Below are 18,253 nucleotides of genomic sequence, written 5' to 3' on the forward strand. Positions count from 1 at the left end.
TTTCGAACAGCGCCTTTGCATTGCCAGGAGCTGGGTGAATTGAGTTGAGGAGGTTGCTGATGCAAGAAGGAAGCTCAGAGGGAGTTTTGGTGAGATGCAGAAAAAGGGAAGAGCAGGGAGCCCGCGTGCGCTTCGGGGCTGCCCCGTGTCCCTCGCGGGGAGCGGGGCAGGGAGCGTGGCTGGGGGGGATGCACGGGAAGGAGCTTGGACCAGGGAGAGGAGCTGCCCTGAGCATGTGTTAGGAAGGGGGGGTTTATTGCCCATCTTCCTTTTATGCCGCTGAAAACTTCCAATGAGGGGGGGGAAAAAAAAAAGGTGCTGGCACATACAGCAGGGTAATGCAAAGGATGCTGCTTTGTCTAGCCCTGAAATCCCCTCTGCAGCAGCCACAGCAGCGGTGGGAGGCAGAAGCGGAGTTTGCTGGCCGATATTAGGAGATTGTCCCGTTTTTTGGAAGGTCACAGGGCAGAAGAAACGGACGACAGCTCTGTCAGGAAAGATGTACCGTGCCAGGGCGCAGTGGAAATCACGCCTGGCAGTCAGCGGCTGCCAAGCAGCAGAGATAATATCAACAGCGTCCAGACCTTCCATTTGTAACAGGTGAAATGTTAATGAAATGAGAGTGCCAGCGGAAGAGCTAAGACACCCCTGAGAAATGAAAGTAGAGGATCAGGCTAAAAATACTGAGTGCTGCTGCAGAGATCAGTAGGAAATTGTCACCTTGAGGATGACGTGTGGTTTAAGCGGGGGCATAGAGGAATGTCCAAGGAAAAACTATGAAAATTATTAGAGGCATGAAAAGATCATCCTAAGAAGAAAAACACTGTTTAGTTTAGAGAGGAGCTGAATCACAGGAGGCATGACCGGGAGATTTTAAAAGCGGTATTTTTTTACCAGGTGCTAAACTGTTCCTTTTGCACTTGTGTGCAAAGCAAGAAGGGGGAAATGGTCAATTCAATGGTCAAGCTGAGATGAATCATAAAGAAAACATAAATTTCTGCAGAAACTGGTAATGAACAATCAAGGAAGCCTGGAATAATCACATATCCAATGACGGGTTTTGGCACAGGACAGTGAACAGGAGATTTTATCTTCAGTTAACGAAGCCTAAACCCAGCACTGTTCAGGATGGTGGGAAGTGCATGCAGAAATCCACGGGGTCCCGTGGAGTCTGTGCATTACCGAAAACGTGAGTCATACCTTAGGGTTGGTCTGAGGAGGAGGTGTTTTACTGACCTGGAGAACTAGTGGACCTGAAAAGAGCTAGCTTTTTAATGGATGGTTTTTTTTTTTAAAAAAAAACCCTCCTGTTTATTTGTAAATAAAAACCTGTATCAAAATACCTGTTTTATTAGAACATAAAATGTCCCAGAGCTCACAGATTTAGAGAAAAAATCATCATCTTCCATACTTTCTTGTTAATGAGACTTTTTCATCTAATTTTTTTTCCTCTGCTTTCCTTGAGGAAAAAATGCTGTTGCTTTTGGCTTTATCTTCAACTTCTGGGGAAGTGAAAAGACAGGTAAAATGGGAACGCGTGCAGTCTGTATAAACAGTTACTTAAAATCAGCTTTTGGGGAGACTTCCCAATTTTTGAAGCAAGTGAGAAAGGAGAAGTGCGCTCAAGGTTAAAGCATCCTCTCAGCGGCCGGCTGAGCTGCTGATGGGAGCCGGGGCGCGGGATCACGGCGGCGGGGGCTCCGGGGCCGACGCGGTAACTAATGCACTGCCGGCGCGTTGCTTCTTCGCCTCCGACGGCCCTTCTCGTGCGGGGAGCCCCGGTGCTTCCGCGCCAGTGACCAGGGGTGCTGAAACTGCTTTATTGCCGTTTAACCGGTGAGTGTGAGAGAACGCCCCAGTCCCTGGCAGTGAAACTCTTAGTTTGCATCACGCAGCATAGAGATTTCAGTCCAGTCCTCCCGATTACGGCAATGCCTTCCTAAGCTGCACTGCGTGTGTCGTGATGCGTTCGGTTATTGCATCTCCCTCCTGCTTGGAATCCTACAAACGTGCGGGGAGAAGCAGGCCTCGTGCAGAGATGAGCCCGGCGGAGGATGAAACGGGTGACAGACAGTGAGCATTCAGTTAAGGTCACAGCAAGTTTGTGGCCGAGTGGGAATTAAACTTCAGTCTCTGAGATCGTTGCCTCGTGCTCTGACGACAGGCTCTGGTTTGTGCGGGGTTAACCTTGGCTTTGCCCAGCCCGGGAGGCAAGTTTTGATGGTGTTTCTCCTGAAATGCGGCAGTGAGCATGAGATTTCATCTCTTGCAAAGATATTTTTCTGTCCCCTGAGCTTTGCGTTAAGCATGGCAGGTAACACCGGGTGCTGCCCAGCACCCCCACCCGCCAGCAGGGATGCACGGAGTGCCATGAGCACCCACGGGTGGCACCGGCTGCTCGCGTTTGCACGTTGCTCCTCGTCCCCAGGTGCAGAGGTCAGTGGGCTGACCCCACCACCTGAAGCTGGGTGAGCAATCGCTGCCGTGAGCGGGTTTCCACAAAACACTGCCTGACTGCTGAGTCGTCGTTGCCTTTGAGGGGGGGAGCGGAGGAAGGCTCCAGCAGAATGGACGTGGGAGTTTCAGATGGTAGGTAGCTTTTCAGAGTTACAGTAAGCCCAAACGTTTGTTGCTGTTGCTCGTGTGGTGCTGTAGACGACCTCCAGAGTGTGCCCTGCCTTCCCAGCCCGCAGCTGGGCCGCGTTTGCAGCATGGCTCCCAGCTGTCCCTGCTAAGTGCCCCTGATGGCTGGGAGGGGCCGGAGCTTCCTGGGGCCCTTGGTGGGCTCTGCCTGGAGGTGACGGCAGCCTGGCTCGGCGGGGAGGACTGGGAGCTGAGGCAGTAGGTGTGTGGAGGCCGCGTCGTTCTCAGATGGGTACCTGGTCTTCTGCCTCGCTCCTCCGAGGGGGCGCGTGAGGGAAGAGGGGTACAGAGGCCGTGTTTTGCGATGCGGAGTGGTGTGTTTGAGGTTGGGACGGGCTTCTGGGCTCAGGGAGCCAGCCTCTCTGATGTCTCTGAAGGGGTCTTCAAACTGGCGGAGAGGAGGATCGGTTTGGACAAAGATTGCGTGGCCGCTGCTGGTGGGAGAGCAGGAGAACTTGTAGTTCATCCCTCCAGGCCTGTGATCCTCCTCCAAGACCAGGCTGGGTCTTTAATCGAGGTTGCATTTATTTCTGTAGCAGAGAGCAAGAGGCAGCTGGGATGTAATTGCGTCTGGGGGTTTTGCGGAGGCTGCTTTTCTTTTTCTGCTGGTGGTCACCTAGAAAAATGGTAATGAATGGGGGAGAAAGATACTGGGAAGGGGCTGCGGTGAGAATTTAGACCTCGTTTCTGCCCCTTTCTGGCTGTGCAGGAGCTTAGATTCACATGTGGCTGCCTCGCCTGTTAGCAGAAAGCCGAAGTCGTGTGGGGCGGTGGTGTCTCCCCTGGAGCTCCTCTGCCCTGCCCCAGGAAATGATGGGGGCAGAGAAGGTGGGGGAGCATCTGCGCAGAGAGCAATGGACGCCTTGCCTGGGTGGAGGATGGCTGGGTTTGGTTTTTTCCCCTGAGGATGCTCTATTTGTGGTCTTTGCTGCTGCTGATTCTGAAATGAAAGCATCTCCCAAATCAGCCTGCAAAGAAAGATAATCCATTTATGAAATGCTTATGCAATCCCGAGCTCAGATTACGCTGTGAAAATCTGCGGCAGACCTGATTGCGCCGGGAGAAACCTGCCGACAGGGGCTGACCGGAGGCTTGTGGCAGGTCTGGGGGTGCAGGACAGAGGTGTGGAGGGGCAGCTCTGGAGCGATGCTGCGGTTCGTTTAGGTGGGTCTTGCTCTGCCAAGAGGATTCACCTGGTCTGTCTTGAGGTAACCACGCCACTGCTCCCCACCTCTGCTGCTAGCTTAATATGGGAGCTTGGGCTTGGTTGGTCCAGGTTTTTTCTTCCCCAGAAATGTTTCCCCATTTTAATCACTGTAGGATAATTTCAGGGAGAGGGAGATAATTCAGCTAGTTGGAAGGGGTGTATGTGAAACCAACCCTCCGAAACCTGATCCCGCCACCATCAAAACAATAGATAAAAGAGACTGACAAGAGAGGAGGGAGGGCGAGCATGTTTCAGAAAAGCTGTGCTGTTTTTGGCTTCGGCCAGCAGGATCTAGCAGTTTGCATAGAAAGCAGTTTGTTGTCAGCGAGAGCCGAGGATGCTTGCCAGCTCTGCGAAGCTGTTAGAAGCAACGCATTGTGCTCATGAAAGGCCGTGGTGACAGATCCGTCCCTTTGGCTGGGCCAGCCCCTGGCCTGTCAGCTCTTCCCCCTCCAGCTTGTGGCTCCTCAGCACCTTTCATCTTCATTGCGTTGCTGCGCTTCAGCATTGTTGGGCCAAATCCTCCGCTGCCGTAAATCGGTTTCTGCGCCGAAGTTTAAGGAGTTATCCCAGTTTCCCCCGGCTGAACGCCATGTCTGGGTATTTATTTAATCCTGCTCTATTAATCGAAAGCTGTCTTGTCCACTGACTCAACCCCGTCTTGGATGAGAAGGGCTGCAATACGCTCGTGCAGAGTTACTGCCGCACCGCAGCCTGATCCAGGAGAGCTTGCCATGGCCTTTCCTTAGCAAACCTCAAGACCCTGTTTTAGCCACTCATCTTCCTCTTAGCTTTTTTTTTTGTGTATGTGTGTGTCGTTTTCCATTAATTATGTGGTAATGGATGCTTTTTCAAAGCTTGGATGAAATGACCTGGTTATTTCATGGCCAGCTTCATGAAATGACCTCCTGATCTCAATGATGGGGACGGGGTGCGTGTGTGGGTGTTTGTTTTCTAATCAGCACCCCGGAGAAAAAGCAGCTAATCAGCCTCTCTCCCTCATGTGATGGCATACGCTTAGAGGAGAGGCTGTATGCGTGCATTAAACGCTTGGCCTCGTGGTTTGCTGGGTTTGCCAGTCGTGCACTCGGACGGGGCAGGGGCTGCCTGCATACGGCACCGTGCAGAGCGGTGCCCCCTCCTCTCTAGAGCCACTCAGCGCTACTGGGTCAGAAATAACGAACAGCACTAATGAAGGGGGCAATTGCGCTCGTTTTTATCACAATAAAAAGGGTTTTCTTCATCTGTGTAGGTGTGTTAAGTAAACCTGTGTGGAAATAGTCTTTGCTGGGGAGCCAAGTGCCTGAGTGCAGGACAGGTAATTTCACATCAGTGTAAAATCCCTGTCTCCCCTAACCTGTATAGCACCTTCCGGAGGTGAGTTTGGGTGTTCGTGTCTCATTCGGCTGTCGAAGGCATGTTGGCTGGCCGTGCGAAGGGCCCCCCATGTTGTCCGTGCCGCAGGAGTGCGGGTGGACCCCGAGCTCCACACCAGGTCGCTTTGTCCCCACTAGAAACGGGATGTCCGCTCCGAGGTCCTGCCACGTTCCTGGCTCGCTGGCCTTCTTGTGCCTGGGTGCTGAAAATAAATATGCTTATCTGAGATCAGAGTGCAATCGGGGAACATCGGTATGTTGTGTAGCACTATCGAGTAGTATTCTTCATGCAGAGAAGTGCAGACCAGGATGTGTTTAGCCGAGTTTCTGCAGTGCTGTAACTTGTAAACTCTAGCCAGAGCCATCTGGAATAGCATAAGGAGCTCTTGAGTTCCCACATGGAGATCTGGGTGTCACACACAGCATTTTCAAAAGTTCTGAGCAATTTGATCAGTCCTTCTTTCCACTCTATCTCATTTTCATGATCATAATCGTGATCAGCAATCTTGCTGGGAGCCTGTTCCCACCGGACTGCTGCCCCAACTTGTCAGGGACAGGAGGTCCTAGCAAATACGCACTAATGTGCTCCCTGTCTTATTTGAAGAGACATGGCCGGTGGAAATTCACCGTCTGCATTGTCTTATTTGTATTGTGAAATGCAGTATAGGCACAAAGATGGGAAAAATGACTCGTATACTTTTTTTGTTTGTGGGAATACCTCTGTGAGGAAGCTCTCCAGAACCTGGGTTCTGAGTCTGTAATGTAAAACTGGTGTTGGGTAATTGGCGTTGTGGAAAATACCGTGTGGTGATGTTCAGCACTTAAAAAATAATTCACCCACTTTGAAATATGCTATGGTACAGAACTTTGGGAAAACTCTTTATTGTAGCAAAGTTTTTAAAGATGTCACAGTATTATTGTCCCGCATCCTTGTCTCTAAATTGAAGAGACAGGGATTTGACGAATGGACCACTCTGTGGATTAGGGAATTGGCTGGATGAGCAGTCAATGGCTCCATGTCCAAGTGGAGACCAGGGACTGTTTACAAGGGCATGGAGTGATAGAAGAAGGGGGAATGACTTTAAGCTGAGAGAGAGTAGATTTAGGTTAGATATTAGGAAGAAATCCTTCCCGGTGAGGGTGCTGAGGCCCTGGCTCCCTGGCAGTGTTCAAGGCCAGGCTGGATGGGGCTTTGGGCAACCTGGGCTAGTGGAGGGTGTCCCTGCCTGTGGCAGGGGTGGGACTGGGTGGGCTGTGAGGTCCCTTCCAACCCAAACCATTCCGTGATTATTTTATTATAAAGCCAGCAGCTAAAACATTAATAAGAAAAATGTCTAATCTATACACTGGCCTGAACGAAATGAGAATGTAGCTAATGCAAAATGTTTAGTCTACCTCTGCTGAGAAAATGAAAAAAATGGCTTTGACATGTTTCCCATTAAAAATAATCCAATTCTGAATAACTGCATTTTCAGAAAGAAAACTGTTAGCTTTCTTTTTATAACCTTTCCTACTTTTTCTTGGAGAAAGAAAGAAGAGTTTTGCTTATTCCTTGATGTTCTCATAGCCCCTCTGCAGAATATCAGATCTTGTTCTGCATTTTGCTGGCTGTGACTTAGTGTATATTGAAATCAAAGATGGGGCTAGTGACACAAGGGCTCAGGCAGCTGATGGGAAACTTCAAGTCAGCGTTAAGTTTTGCCTTAGAACAGGTGAATAAGGGATTGCAAGATACAATCGGAAATGAGAAGCCAAAAGCATATGTTGCAAAAGATCTGTTCCCAAAGAGAATTGGTGATCGTTGCATCTGCCTTTTTGAAACTCTCCTGGGGACGTGATTGTGCAATAGTGGTAGATCAGATCGTGCTCGTGCCTTTCTGTGCAGGCAGGAAGGGGCGGTGGAAGCCAGAGCGGGTCCAGCCCCCTGGCTGTGGTGGTGGTGGCACGCTGTTCACGCAGCCCTGTCGCGGTGGGATGCTCCGGCCGAGGTGATGCCCCTGGTGCCGCATGCTGCAGCCCTTTGTGGTGGTGATGGTTCTGCCGCGTGCCAGCACCTAAAGCGGGGGCAGATGCTGTCAGGCCAAAATGGTGGTGCCCCCTGCATCCAACGGGACGGGTGAGGTCCCTCTTTTATTGGCAGCCACATGTGAAGGGTTAAACCGCTGCTGACGGTCGGTTCCTCTTTCACTGAATCTACCAAAACATGAATCCAAGTTTGAGTTGTTTTCTGCAAGGGCTGACAGAGTGCAGCCTGTGCCCGTAGGGCAGGCGCTGAGCTGCCTCTGGCTGTGCTGTGGGGAGGCTGGTGCCAGCAAGCGGGGAAACGTGGACCCTGTTTGGTTATCATAAAATACCCTTCTTAGCAAGGTTAAAATCTCGATGTGTCCCTGTTTTCACAGGGGAATCCTTGGAAGGCCAAACCTTTGAAGAAGGCATCTCCGTTCACCTATAACTTCTATTTTCTATTGCTCTGTTGAGCCAAATGTGTTTTAGAGTGGAGATACCCAAGGCAGGATTTGGGAGTCGGTGGGTTGCAGGTCCTGCCGTGGGACAGCTGACTCCACTTAAACCCAGAGGTACCAGCGGAGAGCTTTTACTGGTGCAAGTCAGAGCCGTCCCATCAAGCTCGACTGTGGACCAGTTCTGCTGCTATTTACGCTGATCTGTGTGAATGCTGAATGTAGCCTTTATAAACACTTTTATTGCCAAATTAAGCTTTTCCCCTTCCAAAGTCACCTCAAGTGACTCTCTTCTCTACCCCTCGCTTGGAAAAGTTTGCAATCCGAGAGAGAAAGGCGTTGTGGGTGGGAGGGAGCGGGAGAGGTTTCTGCAGGAACTTCTGGGCCGTTGCCGCCCTCACGGGTTCTCCCTCGTGCCTTTCCTCCGTGCGGCGATGCACGGCGACGCATCGACTGCGTGGGGAAGAGCCGCTCTGCTTGGCGAACGGCTTGTGTGTAGGGCTGGAGCTGCTCAGCTCCGATTAGCGGGTGTGTTTGTTACGGCGGGAGGTGCCCGATGCTGCGTTACTGCATGTGCTCCCTCTGAGGAGCGCAGCCCGTGTCTCTCAGTGATGTTTAACTCGGGGCTTAAGCTCTTACCCCTGCTCACAGACTAAACAAACAGCACTCTCTCAAGTTTGTAAAGCGTAGTGAGTACAAAGTGCTTGAAGCTTCAAATGATGATATTTAGTTTACCCTGTTAAACACCTTTTGCTTAGAAAGCTGGGGTGCTCAAGGCTGCCTGTGCAGCTGTGGTTCTTCCCCCGGATGTGCACGCAGCCCGACTCCGCGTGTCGTAGGAGCGTTGGTCCCAGTCACTGCTGCTGGCATACACGTTTCCAGCAGCCCCTTCCCAAGCATTGCCTCCCGGCCGGCAGCGTGATTTGGGAGCTGCTCTGAGCGGGCAACATGCACAAGTCTCAGGTTGACTGCCTCTCTCTCCATGGGATGAGTCAGAAAACCGAACGGAAGGGTTGGGACTGCCGGAGAACCTTTTACTTTGTCCTTAAGCACCCTCTGAGGCATTGCCCCAAGATTTGAATCTCTGTTCCACTGCTCTTTGGTGATCTGTGTCCAAAGCGCTGGACAGGACTGGGAATGGTTCAGACTGAAAGGTGGTTTTGAAGCGTCAGGCGTTGGTTGCAGACTCCAGCCCCTGCCCAGTCCCCCAGCGCTGTGAAGTCCCTGCGTGGCATGAAGCCTGTCGTTTCCTGGTGGCCTCGGAACGCCCTAGATGTTGAACTGCGTGTTCTTCCTGGTGTGCAGGACAGCCAAGCACACGCAGGAGACGGGCCATGGACACCATCGGTGTCAGGTGCTTGAGCAGTAACTTGAGTAGCAAGGTCCTTGTGAGAGAGCCTGTGTTCTTCTTGGTGGAGAGAAGATGGATGGGTGGGTGGAAACACCTCTCAGATGCTGTTTGGTATTACGTGGGCTCAAGGTCTCCGCTGCAAGATAGCTGGTGTGTGCCTGCTTGAAGTGGGCGCCTTAGCGGCTTAAAAAAGAAGAAAGAGGTTTTCTTCTCTTTCTCCCTTGAATCTAAAACCGCATAGCATGCATGGAACTGACACATGAGCACGTGCTTTCAGCTAATTAGGCAGACGTGACATGTCCAAGGCTGACCGGCATTGTGCCAAGAACATCATGGAAATCAGCCAGCTGTTTTTGTTGACATTGCTAAAATAGAGTTTCACTTAGCGGCACCAAGGCAAAGCTGGAGGCGGGGGGGGGGGGGGGGGTAAAGCAAGGAGTCAGAAGTAATGAGGCAAAGTAACGTGTTAGCTTTTTGTAGGGTTACTTGCTGCGTACTCGTACCTGAAACCACTCTGAGCCTTGCAAACGTGCAGCTGGAACCGGTCCGTGAGCCGGGGTCAGGAGGCAGCGGCAGAACTATTGCGGTTTGACCTGCCGTGCTGCTGATGGGGGACGGGGTTGGTGTAACGTGTCTTCACGTTTGTTACACGCAAGCTGGTTTTGGTACACAGCGAGTTGACTTTTTGGCGTGTTTCCTGCCCAGCTATCGCCGCCTGCAGTCGCTTCTTGTGATGGTGATTCTTGTTTCATTGGGTTGATGGCCTAGGAGTGGAGCTTTGGGGGGTCTCTTGGTATTCTCAAGAGCACTGTAGCACTGGAACTGTGTTGATAGTGTGTGGCTGTTTTACATCGGGTCTGGGTCTTGCTGGCAAAGAAACTGGTGAGCAAAAGCAATATGGCTGGCGTAGGAAAAATGAGAAGTCAGTAGATTGCCGGCGCTTCCTTTAGAAGGACAGGCATGGTAAAGAGTACACTCAGACCCCTGGGTCTAAAACGGTTAACTCCTGCTGGGCTGGGGTTTATCCCTTTGTTTCGGTTTTATATGAGGTCCCTGATGTTTATAGATGTTTGTTAATGGTTGGAAGCAGGGAGGGCTACTGAAGTGACTCGGAGACGTGCTCTGGCTTTGGTGAGACTGTGTTGGGTGGGAGTAACAGTGCAGTTGGGCTTATTAAGAACTGTTTTGAGAATGAATATGGCTATATTCTCATAAAGGTGTTTCCATCAGTTGCTTTGTGCTCTGGGAGCAGAACCTGAAGGAAGATTTCAAGTTTATAAATGAATGCTTCCTAATGCGTTCAAGAGCTGCTGCCTGGCCCGCCGCGCACGTGGTCAGGAGCCTTTCCACCAGTGTCATTAGGCTTAGGCGCAAGATGTTGAAATGGATCCCTGTTGCGCACTTGAGTGAAAATAACTGTTCAGGCTTTTGTTACAAAATGGAATTTGAAAACGGCGATTGCTCCTGTGCCTGAGTCCTGCTTCGCTGCAGCCTCCCTGCTGCTGTTTCCTGACGCCCTGCCCATGCAGTCCCGAGGAACCTCAGGCTCTGGGGCAGAGCTTTCCGAACACCTGGTAGCTTTTTACTGATGCACAAAGAACCCTACCTAACTTTGTGTGAAACACTGTATTTCTGAGGCCTCGTTCAGCAGCAAATTGGATTGCAATGCTAAGCAGAAATGGCTTAAATGGTGTATGAGCACGTGCAAAATTCAGCAGAGTTCTGCTGGTACTTAACGGCAGTGAAATGCTCACAGAAGTAATAAGTTGAGGGCGTTGGTTTTGTTGTGTGTGGTGGTTTGTGGGGTTTTGTTTGTTTTTGTTTTTAAACCAAAACAGTGGATGGTGCTCCAACTTTAAACTGATTGAAACTTACAACTTCTTACGAAACCACAGATGCTCTTCTACTATGAACCTTTGAAGTCTGGAGGAATGAACCTGACTCCTGATGCTTTTGGGACGAACTGGGGTGTGGAGCTAATGGCAGTGTAGCTTTCCGGTGGGATGAGAAACACTGCCATTTGTAACCCAGGGGACACTGGGTTTGAAATGCAAATGTTCTGGCCGCTTCATGCGTTCAGGAACAGAATCAGGAGTTGCCTTTCCTGTGCAGTCTCATGTATCTGCTGCTCTTTTCCTTTAGGTTATGATGCCCTGAGCTATTCTGTGGAAAGTAATGACAAGTGGAGTGGGAGACAGCTACTGCAAGCAAATGAGAACACGACTGACGTCCCAGAGGACGGGGGGCAGCCGTACGTCAGGAATTGCACTGAACCAGGTAGGAATGAAAGTTGCTTCCGGCTCCTCGGTCTTACAGTTGGCTTTCTTGCTTCCAGATATCTGTATTGGTATCACCTTTACTGCCAAAAACTTGTACTTAAGTACTTTCAGTCAATAAACATGCCTGTTGTTTTCCTTGCACGTGTGTGCCGTATGGGTATTGCAAACTCTCTCAGCACCTAGGGTTAAGAGGAGGACCTGCTGTCAGCTGGAGCACAAGACAATGTTTAATGTATACTAATAGCCAAGTGCTGAGATCATAAGAAGCGCATCTTCAGCGGATCTTGCGTAAACATTGCATGTGGTTCTAGCGGTGGGATGTACGTAGTGACGATGTGTGCTAGCAGGATTATTATCTGAGAAATTAGTAGGTAGCCGTATATTTAGTACAAGGACTTCCACCAGCGGTGGACCCCAAGAAGCCTGGTTGTCTGTAGCTTGAGGTTGGGTTGATCTGCTGATGAGAAACATGACTTGGTTCGTAACAAAGCTTTTTCTTCGGGGAGGGACCTTAGCAGGGTGGTCCTCATCTGTTTGGATCCTGTTTTTATGAAACTTGTGGGAACTTAATGTCATTGCAACTCTGCTGCTCTGTTATGTTTTGTTGAAGTCAGCTGAGACATTCAGAAGCTTTTGGGGGAGGTGGGCACAAATGTGTCGGCTGTATTCGTATGCTTTGTGTATCCCGCTTCCTCAGGGATCCACCTGCAGCCCGGATTAAGGCAGCTCGGGTGGGGGGGTATTTAACTGACGTGCCCTTTGCATTTCCCTTCCCTGCGCTGTTTGGGGCTTCAGGTCAATTTCTGGTGCTTGTTCTGAAAGGGCCCCCTCTGTTTAGAGAGGCGGTTTCCTGTCCCGTAGTTAAAAGGACAAATCACTTGCAACCCTGTACTGAAAAACTTTCCGTGGCCTATAGAAAAAAGATGATGATGATGAGTCTTCAATTTGCATCCAATCGATTGCATCATTTTTATTTCTACCTGAATAGAATTCATCACTGTTAAAAGAGAAAGCTTTATAAGCTGTTCAGTCTTTTTTTTTTCTTTTCACAGCAGCGCTTGGATGTTGTTTCCTCAAAGTTCGGGGAAGGGAAAGGTGTTTTGCCATTCTTCAGGACTTATGTAGGTTACGTGCCCCGAGAGAACAAATACAGCTCTTGCTACACTTCTCTGCCTGTAATTTTTCCACCGCTGTAATCCTTAATAACATTTCTGGACAGATGGATGATTAAGCCTTTTTTAGACACCAAAAACTAGTACAAAAATTCTTCTTACTCAATTTTTTACTTGTTTGCGTATCTCCCGTATAGTGCAGATCCAGTCTGACAGCCTGACATCAGCATCTGTAGTAATCTTTCTGCTCTTGGTGCATCGGCACCTGCTATCTCACCATCCTCAGCTGCTTCTGCTGCCTTCACCAAATAAAGTGGTCTATAGGAAAAATGTGGGATTTTATTTGTGGTGTGTAGTTTTTCTCCCCCTTTTCCAGAAGATAAAACAATAATTACTGAGTACGTTGTATAGTGTTCAGGAGACAGAAAGTAGAAATACCTAGGTGAATTACTTTTTTTTTCTCTGAATTATCATGATGTTACAACAGAATACATTCTATAATAGCAAACTGATTAAAAGTACTGTAGAAAAGAAAGTAAAAGTAACAAAGTTTAGGTCCCGTGTGGTGTTTTGTGGATTTTACTTGGACTATTGTCATAGTGTAAATGTAAATCATTAATGCTAGGCTGGATGGCAGCCAGAAATGTTTGAATGGTCTTGGTTTGAATAGGAGCAGGACTCTGTTGAAGCGTCTGTGAAAGTTATTTGTTGACTTCAGTGGACTGTAGGCCACGTGCAGAATACTTCAGTTCTGCTTTTCGACAAATGAAGTTAGTAAAAGAGCTGGTAGAAGCGATGCTGTAAATAGCATTGATATGTTGTCTTGTTATGAATGATTTTTGTGCTGTATATGATGGCGTGACATGAGAAAGCAACGTGTTGTTAGTTGTACTTTGGGAAGAACCTCAGAATTTTCCATTTTCCCTGCATCTCAGAATGGTGCGGGGTTTCCGAATGCAGCACGGGACGGGCCACCAGTCACGAGCCCGTACAACTTCATCCTGCTGCTCTTTGCCAGTGCCAAGAGCGAAAAGGCTGTGCAGGCGACTGGAATGGGACCTGACGGCGGAGCTGGGCTGCTGAGGTCAATCTGTTCTAGCGCAAACTTAACCATCATCCCAGCAGATGAGGATGAGGGACTTTGGCACAGTTCTGAACAACAGCTTTTGTGTTTAAGAGTGTAGGTAGGAATAGGGCAGTTCCAATCAACGTGCAGCTCTGATGCTAATAATTGTTGGTTTTGAACAAAGCTGACGGAAGGCTTGAGTCAACACCCTTCCGCTGGCTGTCAGCGCAGGATCGGGCCCCCGGACGGTGTCTGGCTCTGGAGTGACAGCAGAGACCTGAACTAGTGCAGTAGTCAGGAGTTCACCATCCATGTCTGCCTTGGTCTTCTCTAAGCGCTTGCCTGTACAGTGCTGCTCGAGGAAATTGAGGCAGTTTGGCTAAAATTGTGATGTTGCTGAGCATAATTCATGTGTGGTGCATAACCTAACCCTCAGGCATCCGTTGTTAATTGGGAATCGGCAGAGCTGAAACCTCCTTAGCATCCCCGCAGGACACGCACTCGTGTGCTTTGGTCTTCAGCTGCTGCTGCTTCCCTTTGGTGAGTGTTGGTAGGAAAATGCTGCCTGAAAAGACTTCCCCCCCCCCCGCCTACTTCCAAAATTAAGTTGTATGAACACCTACAGCTAGGCAAAAGTGAGTGTTTAAAAAGCAGTTCCGCCTCATGTGTTGGGGGAGAGAAATAAAATGTCTCATTTTGAAGCGTTTTGTAGTTTTTTCCAACACTTGGCTTTTGTAGTCTGTTGGCGGTAAGCACGTTTTTACATGCTAAAGGAAAAACCTTTTTTCTTTAACTGCAAATGTATTTTCAGGCTCATTTGAAAGCCTGGCATGACACTTGCGAACTGTTATTTTTATTTTCTAATGCTTTATCCAGTGGGCTATGGAGTATCATTTTATGATCAGAACTGCTCCAAGTAGTGGGGTTTTGCTGACTTTTCCTTTGAAATGTACCTTGTAGCAATGGTCAAGGGATGAAATGGACAGAATCCAGCCTAAAGACCTTTCTTGTCTTTTTTTTTTTTTTTGGGGTGCCTTTGTAATTTCTCACTCTGAAGCTGTCGCAATGGGAGGGATAGCGTGGTCTTTTTGAGCAGTTACCTTTAAAACGCACTGCTTATTCTGTACTGTGTAGCTCTGAGTCACTGAACCCTGGGCAATTTTTGAACCCTACGGAGTGGTACTTGGGAATAAATCTTGCAAGGCTCGATCTGGAGGACAGCCGTTTCTGTCTCGGGGGTGGCAAATAAGGGATTGTATTTCCTTTTGAAAATCTGTTGAAAATAGCTGATAAAATGAGGATGTAGTAACCTTTCTTCTAGCTCCCTTGCACTGTCGGCGAGGACAGAGTTGGTTAGCTGTTGTGCACGTGCCTCGGTTAGGGTTCAGCTCTGAAGCACTGGCTCTCGAAGCAGTTGCAAGCTGGGGTTCGGCTATGGATGATGTGGGCAGCCAAGCGCATTCCCCAAAAAGGCAGGGAAAGCAGCAAGGTATGGTAAATGGCTGAGGTGAAACGCTAGCCTCAAAAGAGGAAGACCTGTCTTTGCGAGGCTACTAGATTTAGCTACTTGTTGCTGTGGGATCCGAGTGCCTACTGGTGTGTTTGGAAATGTCAGTTTAAGCCTTATTGCTATGGGTGCTGTTAACAGAAAGAAGCTGAGAAACAGCCATCGCTTGCTCTGCCCCAGTACTGTTGTTGTACTTGCTGGTGTCGAGTGCTTGTGGAGGCAGAACAACAAAAAACCCACTTTCTTCCTAAGGAGCCCCTGGTCCCTTGTCTCCTGTTCCCTTATTTCCCGGTCCTGTAATCGTACGGGCTTAGCCCATCCCTCCTGGGTCCCTGGTGGCTCCTTGTGGGAGTATCTGACGGTGCTGCTGTGCTGCAGATGTTCCTCCTGCCATCCTCTTGCCCTTGTGTTCGTGTGAAGGATGCGTGGGACTAGAGAGGGACAAAAAAGCTGGACAGAGTTTATTCACAAAAAAGTGATACTGTTTAACTAAAACACTTGTTGGTCTTGGACTAAGTTTGGCAGTTTTAGCTAATACAAAAGATGCTGAGGAAAGAGCAAGCGATGCTCGTGTTACTTGAGGCAAAGTATTGTTTAACCGCCCAGCCCTGTTTAGAACTAGGACTCACCTGCTGGAAGCCAACAGAAAGGCTGAAGCTGATTTAATGTTGAGCTTCAGGTCAGGTCCGTGTGCTACCAAATTCAGAGTTAGGTTTGCACTACAGAAACTCAGAGTTGGTTTATCAGCTGTCGTGAAGGTGACAAGCTCACAGGCTGCGTCGGATGGCACGTAATGTGCCTAGGAATTGATGTCGGAGGCGGCTTGGTTGTGGCACGCCGAGGTCCCGGTGCCACCCCTCGTTAGCTCCTCACTAGACCGACGTATGTTTCAGCTGACGAGCTGTCATCGTGTTCCTCCCCCGGTGTTACCGCTTCCCACGCGCTCGGTCACTGCTCCTGCCTCGAAAGGCTGCAAATAAAATAACAGCCCCGCTTAAGTGTGCCATTTTAAAGTCATTATCGGTAATAGCAGGAAATACGCGATTACTGCAGAAACTAAAAGATCTTGCTATATTGATTTAGACCCTCAGGCACAAAAGTGTTTAAATTAAACAGCCAAAGAGGTTTTTATGCAATTATTTCTTACATTTCCTCCTCTTATTTCAAAAGCAACTTTCTCTTTTATCCATATTTCTCCAGTGAGTCATAGATTATGATAATGTAATTTGTAGTGCTCGGCCATGAAGTAGGTAACTCTCCCAGACTGCTTGCTTATGCTTGTTACTGTTTCTTTGGAGCCCTTTTTGCGCTGAACCGCAAACCTTAACCCCCAAACCCAAACGGCCTGACGTGGATTTCTGCTTTCTGGCCTCTGTCCCGTTAGGCGTTTGCTCCCCTCTGCTTTGTGTAGCCAGGCAGTGAGGTTACGGTGATTCGGTGACTGAGCTCTGCCTGGTGCCTGGCGTGGCCTGGGGGTGCGAGGAGAGGAAGACGTGGTGTGCTGTCGTACCTTTTGCTGCAGGAGAGGAGTCTCCTGGCCGACACGTCATCCCCGAAGCGGTGCATCCTCTCACTAGTCCTCGAGCTCGCCCTGGGGCGTGGAGGTGCTGAAGCACAGCCCGAGCAGGCGGTTTTCAGCCAGAACAGTAGCGGCTGTCTCTGTGCTGAAGAGGAAGCCATCTCTTCACCCTTGCGTGTGTGAAGGTTTACGCGCGTGCTCCGCTTGAGGTGGTCCGAGTTGTCCCGGGTGGTCGTGCCCAGAATGACGTCCAGAGAACACACACTGTGCACGAGACCTGCATCTTTGCCTGTAAACACGCTGCTGGTGCTAGAAGAGGAACTACAGCAGAAGAGTCCCTTCCCCAAAGGCCTTCAGCCTTTTAGAATAGGGATGGGAACGCAGGAGAAGCTAGTGCATTCCTGCAGCTGTAAAACTCCTTGCAGCAGAATGAAATGCGGGGCTTCTAATGTTCCTTGGTTTTCTCTGGGTTGTGCATCGGCATCTTTTCGTGGATTGTCAGCATTGTAGAGATAAAACTGCACAGGAGATCACGGCAGTGCCAGAAGTGCCTAGCAGATCCCAGAATTGTAGTGCAGTCTAAGATGGATTTATGTGCTAGAAAGAAGGTGTATTAAATGAAATACTCAAGCACGGAAGTATTTTAATGAGCGGAGTTGCCCTGAGACTCCAGCTCATGTTCATGTACAGCAGCGCTGCTGGTCAGCGCGTGGGGACACGTGTCTCTGGGGTCTGGGACTGGTACCCCTTCACTCGGGGGCTGGAGGAGACACAGGAATTAAATGTGGGTAAGATGCACTCATCCTTTGTGCGGAGCCGTGATATTAGGGTGTGGAGAGGGATGGTAACTCCATTTCCGTCTCGCCATTGGCCTTTGTACCTGGAGATACCGTGCCAGGCTTGGACTCTTTCCTTTCTGAGCACCCTTCTGCTCTTTGCCTCCATAAGATGCAAGAAGTGGTATCTTTGCAAGCCTGGGTTTTGCTTTAGTGGGGTGGGCTTGCGGGTGGGAAATGGGGATACATAGAAAACAAAATTCCTCTGAAAAGGTCCTGGAAGTAGTTGCTGGTAGAGTGAGTGAGACTGCGCTTGCTCCACCGCTGCCGAGTTCAGGAAGGCCGCCTTCACAAACAGATAGAATATGCTATGTGAAGAGTGAAATTTATTTTTTTTCCTCCCTGCCTGAACCAAAATGGAATTTTAAAAAAAAAGACAAGTCACTTTCCCTCAAGCAAAATTAATTTTTTCCTAGCAAAATGTAAAGTAAAAATTTGTTTCTGCCTAGCAAGTTGTAAAACTTTGCTTTCACTTGTGGAAACATTAGAAAAATAAATTGCTGTAAGTTTAGTAACAAAATGTCCTTGAGGAATATAAAAAAGACACTCTTCCCTCCCTCACCCATAACAGTTCTGAGAATTTGACAGAAATTTGCTCAAACTTCTGCTCCCACACTCTGCTTGTGTCTGCTGGTTGCTCTTCCACCCTCCCCCAGGAAACGAGACGACTTGACAGCGCTCAGAGCGCGATTCCTCTGGAGCGGAGGCCGAGGAGGAGGAGTGAGCGAGGCTCTCCAGCACTGGCCTCTCCTGCCTGGCGGTGCGCCGTGTCGCAATGATCCGAGGAATTCCAGTTTTGAGGACTCCAGTGTGCTGTCACTCACTTTTCACTTTGTTTTCCCCCCTTGGCGCTTTGCAGACGAGGGTTGTCGCTTGTCCCACCGGGATACAGGAGCCC

The 18,253-nt window shown here is 49.4% G+C and overlaps 1 protein-coding gene across 1 annotated transcript in view; it reads left to right on the forward strand.

Annotated features, from left to right (window-relative positions):
• The window catches only part of RIN2 (Ras and Rab interactor 2), a 264,998-nt gene that overhangs the window by 16,287 nt on the left and 230,458 nt on the right, over positions 1 to 18,253 (forward strand). Inside the window, 1 exon segment of the mRNA XM_075749984.1 lies at positions 11,179 to 11,313. Coding sequence (XP_075606099.1) covers positions 11,179 to 11,313 — 135 coding nt within the window.

The sequence above is a fragment of the Balearica regulorum genome, chromosome 3 (assembly GCF_011004875.1).
Source record: "Balearica regulorum gibbericeps isolate bBalReg1 chromosome 3, bBalReg1.pri, whole genome shotgun sequence".
Taxonomy (NCBI): domain Eukaryota; kingdom Metazoa; phylum Chordata; class Aves; order Gruiformes; family Gruidae; genus Balearica; species Balearica regulorum.